The sequence below is a fragment of the Symsagittifera roscoffensis genome, chromosome 4 (assembly GCF_963678635.1).
Source record: "Symsagittifera roscoffensis chromosome 4, txSymRosc1.1, whole genome shotgun sequence".
In the NCBI taxonomy this organism is placed as follows: Eukaryota; Metazoa; Xenacoelomorpha; order Acoela; family Convolutidae; genus Symsagittifera; species Symsagittifera roscoffensis.
This window is the reverse complement of record NC_087065.1, coordinates 62,902,405-62,914,210: the sequence shown is the minus strand read 5'-3', so window position 1 is coordinate 62,914,210 and position 11,806 is coordinate 62,902,405. Positions and strand designations below refer to the sequence as shown.

Sequence of the window (11,806 nt, the reverse complement as noted above, 5' to 3'; positions counted from 1 at the left end):
AGGACCTAACTACAGGGTTGGTAATTTCAGATTTTTAAAAAACTAAGAATTTATATTTTCTGAAAATTTTTGAAAAAATCACAAAAATCGTCATATCTCGAAAACTACAAGGATTTGAACAGTCATATTTGGAGGCAAGGCTTGTAATCCCTTAGAGTACTCTGACAATACCCAACTACAAGGTTGGGAACTTCAAGTTTTGTAAATTAATTTATTTGAAATTTCTGAAAATTTTTGAAAAAATCTCAAAAATTGGCTTATCTCGTTAACTAAAATGATTCGGGCATTCAAAATTGGAAGCCAAATTCGCAACCCCTAATTCGATATTGGGCTGCTTAATTTAAACTCGATAAATTAACCACTAAAATCAAATTGGAAAATCGAAAAAAATTCTTAACCATGGCAATATACGATATAGCTTAAACATGCAAAAATAATACGTTGAAAAAGCTTAAACATGGCGAGATAGTGAAGCCCGCATTTAAATATATAATAGATAATAGATTTGTACTTCGAATATTAAGCATCAGTATTCTTATTGATGAAATTTGTCTTGAAATTTTAGTCACAATTCAGTCAATTTGGGGTCAAATGAGCGAACAAACTTTTACAAGGGCTCGAAATGAACAATGTCTTTGGAGCTTAACTTCGAACTTATAAGTCATTTATATTTTGTTAGAAATCAGAAAATTCAAAAGAACAGAAAACTTCAAACAATTTCAAAACTCAACAAGACTGCTCGTATCAGAGCGAAGCACTGAATGTTCCGACTGCCTTTTAAGGTCTACAGAGCAGTAATAACAAAAAAAATTAATGTAATAAAATCAAATAAAATTTTTTTCTTAAAAAATTTAGATTTTTTGTGAAAATCATCCCCGCACACGCGTTATAAAGTAAAGTGATAGATTTCGCTCCTTGTAACAAATCAATAATGGCAAATAAGCTTCTTTCAAACAATTTGAAACGATTCCTAAGACGGAACGGTTTGGAACGGTTAAATTCTCGCTTACGCGTTAATAGCACGAAATATATCGCGCGTTAATTGTCCCAGATGGGCCAAAATGGCAATATTTAAACCCCCAATACTTTACAAAAATGATCACAGATAAAATACACAGATCGCCTCAAAGACTTTATTTTACCGCTTTTTGTTTCACGATCAGATTAAGGAAAAAAAACAATTTTCATTCGACTTTTATGCAAGTTGTCTCTTTTTGCGAGTGGTCTTGTTCTTGCAAAACTGCGAGTTGTCGTTTTTGCGAGCTGTCCTTTGTTGCAAGTTGTCGCGGTACCCGTAACTTTGGTACAAATGAATGCGATCAATCATACAATCTATTACACTAGCCATCTGCTAAACAAAAGAAGTTTGCTGAAAAAACTTGATGAGATTGCCATTACATTAAGTTAATCACCTTAGTTTAGTCGGAGTAATTCTGTTGATCGAATGAAATCGGAACTTATTTAACCTTAATTTATGCTAAACCCGTACTTTTTCACCCTCTAACTACGTAGATTAAAGGAATGGAAAGTCTTTACGATTAATCCATGATAACATTAGCAGACAACTTACAAAATAAATATGGCCTTTAGTGCAAGAAAGTAAGATGATTAGCAATGAAAAAACCAAAATTGGTTAAAAAAGGAATAAATATCAATCGAAACAAGGACAGCTGGGTACTGAGCAAGTAGCACAGAAGGTTACGACCAGTCCTAAAAAACTACGAACTTATTTTTCCAATTATTGGCGTTTTTTCGGCTTGTTGTGATAAAAGAATCTGAGCCAAAAAGTAGTGCGTAGGCATTTTTGTCAGTCATGTACAACATCAAATTAGAAAACAATTTTTGAAGACCAATACCAAGAAACACAAAAACATTTTTTTTTTAAATAATTTCTCAAAATGTTCTCAACTTTTGAAGTTTTTGATTCTTAAGATGAAGAATACAAAAAGTTGAGATACTAACTTTATTAGAGTAAAACTAACTTTTCAAGGCTTAAATCAAGCATAAACAAGCTAATGTAAGTCTGCTCACTAATGTATGTCTGCTAATGTAAGTCTGCTTTAAAATGATATATCACTCAACCCAGTCCGATTGATTTTAGCCTAATTGTTGTGATAAACTTATTAAATAGATAGATATGTCTCGACGAACCGGATAAACATCTTATCTTGGGTAGCCCTTGTCTACGAAGGGATTTTAGAGATCCGGTTGATGGAAATCGAAATTGACAGAATCAGATAAAGAAGATAAACCAGCTCATTTGAGAGTGGTTACGACAGCAAGAAAAGACACGAACAATTTCCCGGATGTTATCCAGCTCATTTTAGAGCGGAAACGACAAAGAGAATTTGGAAATATCTTTAAACAAATCTACCAAAATCCAGCTCATTTTAGAGCGGAAACGACCAATAATTCCCAGCAAGACAATTGAAATATGTCGTCTCTCCACTGTACAGTATGTCAAAACGCTTTAACCAATCAATCGGTGAAATGCGTCGGTTGTCAAGCTTCTGCCCACTCTGCGTGTATTGGCCTCAACACTGCCGATAAGGTGGTTGGGCACATTGAATGGAGTTGCCCAGATTGTGGAACCTGTAAAAGAGATCTTTTCCGAGTTATTGATGAACTGCGACAAGAACTGTTCTCAATAAAGACTATGGCGCAAGATGTACACGAATTAAAGTCTGAGCTGCTATCGCTGAAGCAATATCGTGAACCAAGTAGTATAATTGAAAAGAACAAAACCAATTATGCTGGGGCAGCGAAGTTTAATCTGAATTCTTCGGCATTCATCAGAAATGCTCGTGAAAGTGTATCCTCAGAAGCTGGTAGCTCGAGGGTTACGAAGCGAAAAGGCTCCAAAGATAGAAATGACCGCAGACCAAAGAAACTACTAATTACGGGAGAAGTGGTAACAGAAGCACTCAAAGGTGTAGAAAAGCCACCACCACGACGCCATCTCTATGTTGGAAGAATTAAACAGACAAATGATGAAAGTGATATAGTCGCATGGTGTCAAAGTAAAGGATTTCCTCTGAATCATATCAGGGAAATAACAAAGGAAAATTCTCGCCACAAAAGTTTCCACTGTGTATTTGACGGCGAACATGCAACAATCATTGATCAACCTAATTCTTGGCCGGAAAATGTTGTAATTAACAGGTACTATCTTGATGCAGAAGCCAGAACCTGGCTCAGAACTTTGAAAAGCGACTGACTAAAATCAAATAAAAAACCCGAGTCTCAATCGAATGCTATGAAAGTTGGTGTAATTAATATACGTTCTCTAGCGAAAAAAGTAAATCAAATACAGAGCATATTGGCTATAGAACAAGTTGATATCTTGATCATAACTGAAACCTGGCTTAAGCCGGATACGGAATATATTCTAAATCAGTGCATAGACTCTTCAAATGAATATCGATACCATCATGTTTCACGAACGGCTAAAATAGGTGGAGGTGTTGCCATAATTTCTCGCGAAGAACTACAGGGTGAAAGAATTTTAAGCCATCTCTCGGACGATGGTGAATTCTTGGTAATTACGGTCGTGACTAGAAAAGTCAAAATAACAATTGCAGCAATATATAGACCGCCGAGTGGAAATTATAACGAGTTTTTTAATGAATTGACTGAAAATATTCTTGCTTCATCAATTGAAACCCAAATTCTCCTCCTGGGTGATTTTAATTTGGATCTAGAAAACAGACGTTGTGCCAAATCCAATACATTTTGTTCGATTCTACTGGAATATAACCTAGAACAGATTGTTAAGAAAGCAACTCACGAATACGGGAAAATTCTAGACCTCATAATTTGTTCAAACCCGGAATTGTGCTCACCCGTTAGAAATGAGCACGTTGAATACTCTGATCACCATCTATTGACGTTCACTTATGAAATCGCAATTCAACGGAAGGATAAAACCAGATTGACTATTTATGATTGGAACAATACAGACTGGAAACATTTAGAGACGGAAATAGATCAGAGTTTAATCTTGAATCTGAACACCAGTGACCCGAACGAGATGGCGGAGAATTTTATCGAAATTTTGCAGCTGCTGAAAACTGATTATGTGCCAACTAAGACCAAAGTTGTCAAAAACCGATTTTGTAATTTTTACGATAAAGAGTTAGCAGACGTAAAACGAAAACGTAGAAAATTAGAACGCGTAATGCGTGTAAATCCTGGATTAGAAAACGAAACAGCTTTCAAGGAGTATTTAAAGAAATGTAAAGATCTGTTTAGAGAGAAGAAATTGATATATTTTTCCAGGCGCTTTGAGCTTTCAAATAGCCATTCGCTCAAGTTTCGTGAATTGAAACGCCTTGCTGGAGAAAAACAACAAAACGTTCTACCACTGATATACTCCAGTGATTATGAATTAGCTGAAAACTTCAACCAATTTTTCATTCAGAAGGTTAGAAATTTAGTGGCAAATGTGAAAAGTAATGGCATCTCGCCGCCACTCTTTGCTTTCACTGCAGTTTCTTCTTTCCAATTCCAATATGTGACTATAGATGAACTAGAAGAAGCAGTAAGAATGGTTTCAAACGCGAACTCACGAGAAGATATACTGAAAACTATAGATATGAAAAGAATCGCACACTCGTGGAAAGATTATTCCATCATTATGATAAACAATTGCATCGATCAGTCCAAATTTCCAAAGTGTCTCAAGAGAGCGGTGATAACTCCTCTCTTTAAAGACCACAAACTTGACCAAAACGTTTTAAATTCTTATAGACCAATAGCGAATCTGATGTTTATCAGTAAAGTTTTTGAAAGAATTTTATATAAACAGCTCGATCAATACCTTAGCTCCTATAATCTTCTAGATGAACACCAATCTGCTTACAGGAAGCATTTTTCAACTGAAACGGCTCTGCTAAAAACTACAGATGATCTACTGACTAGTCTCGACAACAAGAGACAGGTCCTTTTGATAGCCCTTGACCTTTCAGCTGCATTTGATACCATTGATCATAAAACATTGAGAAAGATCATGAAAAATCGGATTGGAATGACGAATGATGCAGTGGATCTAATTCTTTCCTATCTAGAGAATCGGACTCAAATTGTTGCTATCAATGATGTTTTATCGAATTCTCAAGAACTCGAATTTGGAGTGCCTCAAGGTTCTCTTCTGGGACCCCTCCTGTTCTCAATCTACCTGACACCATTGAACGATATTATTGGCTCAACTAAATTTTCATACCAAGTGTATGCCGATGATACTACTTTATACTGTGAAATTAAAAATGAGAGTGAAGTAGCAGAAATAGAAAGATCTCTGGTTATTATTTCGAACTGGTTTTCGTCCATGGGGCTTATGTTAAATGAACCAAAAAGCCAAGTAATTAACCTAGCCACTAGTAAGTCAAAAGGTCTAACAAACGGTTCAATACTCATTGGAAATTCAACGGTTAAGCTGATGAAATCAACAGAAAACTCTGTGAAGTCTTTAGGTTGCCTCATTGACCGATCCTTGTCATTGAAAAAACAGATCGATTCCGTGTGTGGCGCCAGTTACCACAGTCTCCGGAAACTATACAGCATACGTTTCTACCTTGATTTTGAAAATAGAAATATGTTGGCAAGAATGCTAGTCTTAAGTCGATTAGACTACTGCAATAGCTTGTACTCGAGCTTACCAAATTATCTGCTCTACAAGTTGCAAAAAGTCCAAAATAGTGCCTGCAGATTTGTTTTCGGTTTGAAGAAGTCAACGAGTATTACTCCTTATCTACATGATCTACATTGGTTGCCCATAAAATCTCGAGTGATTTTTAAAGTCTTGACAATCGTACACAAATGCATTTTCAATCCTCAAATCGTTCCGTCTTATCTGAGTAAATATTTTTCACTACAAAAAAGTTCCTCCCGTTTCAGTGAAAGGACCATGGTCATTAAGAAACCACTGGTTAACACGAACTATGGAAAAAGGACGTTTAGATTTGCTGCCGCACACCATTGGAATAGTTTACCATGTAACCTTAAACTACCAAATGAAACTGAATTTCGTAAACAGTTGAAAACGTATTTGTTTAACCAGTATTACTATGAGACTTGTTTCAGTTAAAGGTTGCTAAAATGACTGAAACTAGAAAGGTTGGAATTCAAAAGCTAAACGAAACCTTGCGTCTAAGAAATGTTCATGTTGAAACCAGGTTTCTCCCCAAAAGACGGATAATATTGAGCTCTGATAAGATCAAGAGAGTGACATATGCTGTTTTGGGATCATCGCTAGTTTATGGGATTTTTCTGCCAGATTCAGTGACAGTTTCGTGCCCTGGTGGAACTCTCTCAACCCTTTGTAGCGATCAGGTTCTCAATGATATGAAAAACTTGGATGTACAAACAGTGCTCATAATGGGAGGAACAAACAACCTGTTTGACCGTTCAGGGCGCCAGTCATTGGGAGCGACTGAAGTAGCCGAGGAGATGGAGAGTGCTATTTTTAGACTCCTTGACTGCAATTTCGAAGTTGGCGTCATGTCACTTATTAGCCGGGAAGGTGAACGCTCTCTTATCAGGAGAGTGAATAAATGCTACAGAAATCTAACGGCATGGTATAAAATCCCGCTCTTTAAAACTGTAAAGTTCAGCTATCGGAGGCATGTTTGCGCAGATGGACTTCACCCCACAGCAAATGGCGTGCGCGAACTTGCTAAGGACTTTTATGACGCCTTCAGAAGCATAGAAAATCCAATGGCTGTGAAACGAAGGCAAAGAAGGCGACGACGATGAAACGCCCAGCTCATTTTAGAGCGGGTCCGATTTTTAACCATCTTCAAAGAACATTTTCTGTTTAAATCCCAGCTCATTTTAGAGTGGGTACGGCTATCGACAGAAACGAACTCATCTTTAGCAGAGCGACTGATTATTTATACGACAAAACTGGTTTTTAATTAAACTCAAACACCTTTGAATTCAAGAAATTGGTGTCGAAATAACATATGTGATGATGATGATGATGATTATCTGTGGTAGCTGATTTTGCGTGGAATACCAAAAAGACTGCTCGCTTGCTTTATTCGCTCGAATTAAGACAAAATCAAAAATTTCAAACAGGTTTTTCTCGACACCTGGAAAATTTTTCGATGTCGTTCGAATCACGAATGAAAGGGCTTTAAAATGATATATCACTCAACCCGGTCCGATGATTATCTGCGGTAGCTGATTTTGCGTGGAAAACCAAACACTGCTTGCGTGCTTTATTCGCTCGAATTAAGACAAAAAAATCAAAAATTTCAAACCGGTTTTTCTCGACACTGGGAAAACGTTTGGAAATTTTTAAACGTCGTTCGAATCACGACTGAAAAGGCTTCAATATGATATATCACTTAACCCAGCCCGATGATTATTTGTGGTACCTGATTTTGCGTGGAACACAAAAAGAAAAAAACTAAAACACAACCGAATACTTAGTTCCTCCCCATTTTCTATGGTCGGAAAAAAAGTCGCTGAGTAGAAACATTTTTATAATACCCTGCAGCAAACGTCAGCCAGCGTTTCAGACTCTGTAAAAGCAAGTTCAGCTTAAATTTTAGATATTGAGTTGAGGTATTGAAGCCTTGGTGAAATATTAGCATAGGTGGCAAGTCTTACTCGACATTGAAATTCATGACAGAGTACAAGTTGATTGAGGGGTCACAAGAAACGAACAGTCCCGACAGTAGATAATGCGAATGTCTTCAATTTATTGTTTAGGCAATGGCACTTAAATATCGAATAAAATAAAAAACGACCATGCGGCGTATTTACTTGGAATTATTTCGAACTGGTACCGTACCCCCTCTGTCACACATGTGCCCATAACAGGATCGCTATTTGTCATACTTTATTAGGTATAGAATCGACAATATATCACGACAAATTTGAGAAAAATATTCACGCTTTACTGTTCCGACCACGTAGTGGAAAGGACCATTGCAATCATTTTTTTCCTTGCTAACAAAAATAGATATCCAGGAGAAACATCGCTGATTGATGTATATTAATTTAGTAGGCCTCTGTTTAAGTAAAATCGTCAATTATTAGCCAAAGTTTAGGTCAAATGGATATCTTCAACTAATTCTATGGTTCATATCGTTCAACTACCTTCTATGGTTCAACTACCAATATGGTTCAACTATCTTTTATGGTTCAACTGCTAACTATGGTTCAATTACCTTCTTTTTCTATGGTTCCTAGTAGAAAAAACCCTATAAACAATTAAATTAGTGGATATGCATAAGCGGATTTTTTTTTACCTAGTAACGGACTTCCCCCAGTTGCAATAGGAAGGGGGATAGTTAAATAGAGACCCTATCGATTTCGACTCCTCCATCATCCTTATCAAGTTGTAATGAACAATCACAAGTAAAAATCCAATTTGATCATCTAGCGTCTTAGACGATAAAATAGTCCAGTTCGAGTAAATTTACATTCGGGTTAGCTGAAAAAACTCTAGGCTTTGTCATAGTTTTTTCCATTGAGAGATCGAAAAAACGACAGAAATAATTTGAACCGGTAGTATAGCAGAACAAATTCCTTTCAAGCATTGCAGCGAAAAAGTTTGTTTTTTGAGTTAGTGATCCCTAGCTTCTGCTTCCTGCATGAACTCAACTGAATAGCATTCTAATACACAGGCTTTAAAAAATATACTTTCAAGATAATTAATTAAAGGGGATTTCAATAAGGAACAACAATGCACCATCGTATATGATTAAATGTACAATCTAAAAACGAACAAACTATATAAATGGAGTATGTAAGAAAATAAACAATTGTATATTGCATTTGCTTTGTACAGAGAGTTAAGTCCGAAAAACACAAGGCGTGGGTCATAATAAAAGAACTGAGAAATAAAAAATTATTGTTCATTCGTATTATATCGAATAACTACTCTCACGCCTCTGTTTAAATTTGAACATTTATTTCTTTTTTGATTTATATTGAAATTAGTTTTGTCCGGTTTTGTGGTAGGAGTAAGAGAACATAGAAGGACACAGACTGACACAGGAGCACCTGGAACGGGGGACCGAGGGTGGGATCAGGTCCAATTCGTCCCCACTGTCAGTTAGAGAAAAACCACCACCACCACCTCCTCCTCCGAAACGGATCTCTTTGGGGGACCAGGGCTCTTTCGTCTGCACTCGGCGGTACTAAATCAAACAAATGTGAGATTGCTGAAAAATACAGACATCTCTCGTTAGTTGTCTCGTTTAGAAAAATTTAGTTGTAAGCTATGAATCGATTTCCAAGCACTCTCACAAAATTTCATATAAAAACTATTCTATCAGACTCACTCGTAGTCGTACCTCGTTGATACAGAGACAGAGCTACTGGCAAAATTCACTTCGTATACTTCAACGAAAAAGACAGAATAACTTAACAAATTACCTAATGATACTTCAAATGAAAAATTTTAGCATCAGGAAAGCGGCCGTGCAGTTGTTTCAACATTCCACGCTTTATTTCCAGTGCTGCCGAGAGTTTACAGCAAAATATCGCCTGTACAATAAAGCCGAGGGCAATGATAATCAGATTCAAAAGGCTCTTGGTTAACATAAACCTAAAACTTTGCTTGACGTAATGAAAAATAAGGAAACTCAGAAGTGGTACTAACGTCTTTCTTCCCCATAGCGTTGTGCTGAATAACTGGCAGCGGCAAAGCAAAGCCGTCGTCCTCTTCTCCAGAACTAAACAACAATTATAACATTGAACGCCAATTACTTGATCCACAAATCATGTTTAAGACTACTGATGTGATAAAGGATCAGAGGTGAAGATGGCGCAATACATACTCTAGGTTCTCGAGGTCGACTAGTGGCTGGCTTTCAATTGCGGTGGACTTGGGAGGAATTGACAGTCTAAACATAAAGACAGATGGTGAAAACAGCACATTACAACTGGGAAATTAAGTGTCAATTAACCCATATAGCAGATTCTGAAAGATCTGAAACGCTAACATAGAAATTTTATGTCAGGTAAAACATCAAGTTTTTGAGTTCTGCCAACTCAGTTCAGATGTTTTTCAGACCACTTTCGAAACCATGAGAGCTCACAGGCTGTGTGGTAAGAGATTCTTCTTTGCAGCACCATTTGAACCTCCCCCTGCAGCGGCTCCTCTGCTTCCGCCTCTACTGTGTTGAGATCCGGAACCAGAAGAGCCACCGGAAGACGCCGCTGTTGTTTTGATATCGAGGACTGCGTTGTTTCCTGATGTCTGTTTTTTGACATTGCCGTTGGCACTTTTACTGCCGCTATCAAAACTGCATTGTTTAGATTTTCCAGCACTGCTTTCGTCAGACATTGCGGGACTGGAACTAGTCAAGTTGCGATCGATCTAAAACGATCAAAAATTGGCTGTTCGCAGCTACGCACCATTAAAAACTATTTTTGATCATTTTAATTGTGAAAATGCGAGGAATCTTCCATGACTAATTTTTTTGGGAACTATAAAAGTGAATGACCATCCGCTAACAGATAACGCCAATTTCAACCAACTTTGTAATTGACTGAAAATATCATGCTTACCCAAGTGAACGATCTCCTCCCAGCATTGGTTCAAAAAGATTGTGAAAAATGGACCATTCCAAGTATAATATAGACCTTATGCACTTGAACCCAGTTCTTCTTTTTACTTTTACGTTTAATTACTACTGTTTCTGTCCAACAAAATCAAAATCACCTCAATTCCACTGTCTATTCCGCTGGCAGCCGCCGCAGATGAATTGTCGGTTGAATAGTCAAAGGCGGTCGCCATCTATAGACATCTACTTTCCTCAACACAAGCTGTCTCACATACTACACATCTAAAACTGATTAACAAAAAAGCTTTTACACCAGAAGAAACCGTTTTAAATTATAAAATGTGTTCGCATTAACCAGAAAACAAAATCGCGAAGTTCGAAACTCTAGCTCAGTATTCATCAGCTAGCTCAGTATTTATAACAAAATTACCGTTACGCCATTTTTCTGAAGAAGAAATATAGCAAGCCTAGATTTCTACCGTTAAACTTTGTCTAAGGGCCAGTAGTTTTGTTGCCTCTCTGGCGCAGCACCTCGTTTACTTCATAAGAAGACTAGCGTTTAACGCACCTTCGGCGCTTCGAAGTTTTTCGACAGCTCATGAAAAACCGCATATCTTGGAAAAAAACATCTGCAAACTTTTTGTGTACTCTGACTGCACCCAATTACAGGGTTGGTAATTTCGAACTTTTAAACTTTCTTTTTATTACCATTTTGAAAGCGTCATCTCGAAAACTTAATGTGCCTCTGGAGAAATTTGGAGGCCAGATTTGCAACCACTGAGAGTCCCTGAGAGCACCCTACTATAGGGTTAGGAATCCAAAATTTTGTGAATTGTTTTAAACCTAAGTTTCCCGGAAAAAAAAATTGAAAAAAAGTCTTATCTCGAAAACTAAAAGGATTTGAGCATTCATATTAAAAGGCAAGATTTGATTTTGAGACGCCTGGGTGTACGCTGACAATAAGGTTGCATCTTCATCAAGTTAGTAGTTTCAAACTTTTTTGAATTTCTTTGTAGATAAGTTTTTTGAGAAACTTTGAAAAAATCAAAAAACGTCACATCTCGGAAATTAAAAGCATTTGAGCAGTCGCGTTTAACAGTCGTATGTGGCAAGATTTGCAACTCTTTAGAGTACCGTGACAACACCGAACTATAGCGTTGGAAAATTCAAATTGTGAAAACTAATTAATATAAACTTTCTGAAACTTTTGAAAAAATCACAAAAAACGTCACCTCTCGAAAACTACAAAGAATTGAGCAACCATAATTAGAGGCAAGATTCGC

The 11,806-nt window shown here is 37.0% G+C and overlaps 1 protein-coding gene across 1 annotated transcript; it reads right to left on the bottom strand.

The window, feature by feature from the left end:
• Positions 1 to 8,678: 8,678 nt before the first annotated feature.
• Positions 8,679 to 10,816, bottom strand: LOC134844287 (uncharacterized). Its single transcript, XM_063860891.1, has 5 exons — positions 10,682 to 10,816; positions 10,056 to 10,336; positions 9,795 to 9,860; positions 9,617 to 9,689; positions 8,679 to 9,152 (listed from the first exon to the last, which is right to left on the bottom strand). The coding sequence occupies exons 1-5, from the start codon at positions 10,754 to 10,756 to the stop codon at positions 8,949 to 8,951; spliced, it is 699 nt and encodes a 232-aa protein (XP_063716961.1). The 5' UTR covers positions 10,757 to 10,816; the 3' UTR covers positions 8,679 to 8,948.
• Positions 10,817 to 11,806: the final 990 nt, after the last annotated feature.

Bases quoted from the DNA above. Each gene is read 5' to 3' on its own strand.
- LOC134844287 (XM_063860891.1), bottom strand. From the start codon at position 10,756: ATGGCGACCGCCTTTGACTATTCAACCGACAATTCATCTGCGGCGGCT. The intron at 9,861-10,055 runs GTGAGCTCTCAT...CTTTATGTTTAG, and splicing joins AATCTCTTACCACACAGCCT to ACTGTCAATTCCTCCCAAGT. The intron at 9,690-9,794 runs GTATGTATTGCG...ATTGTTGTTTAG, and splicing joins GTCGACCTCGAGAACCTAGA to TTCTGGAGAAGAGGACGACG.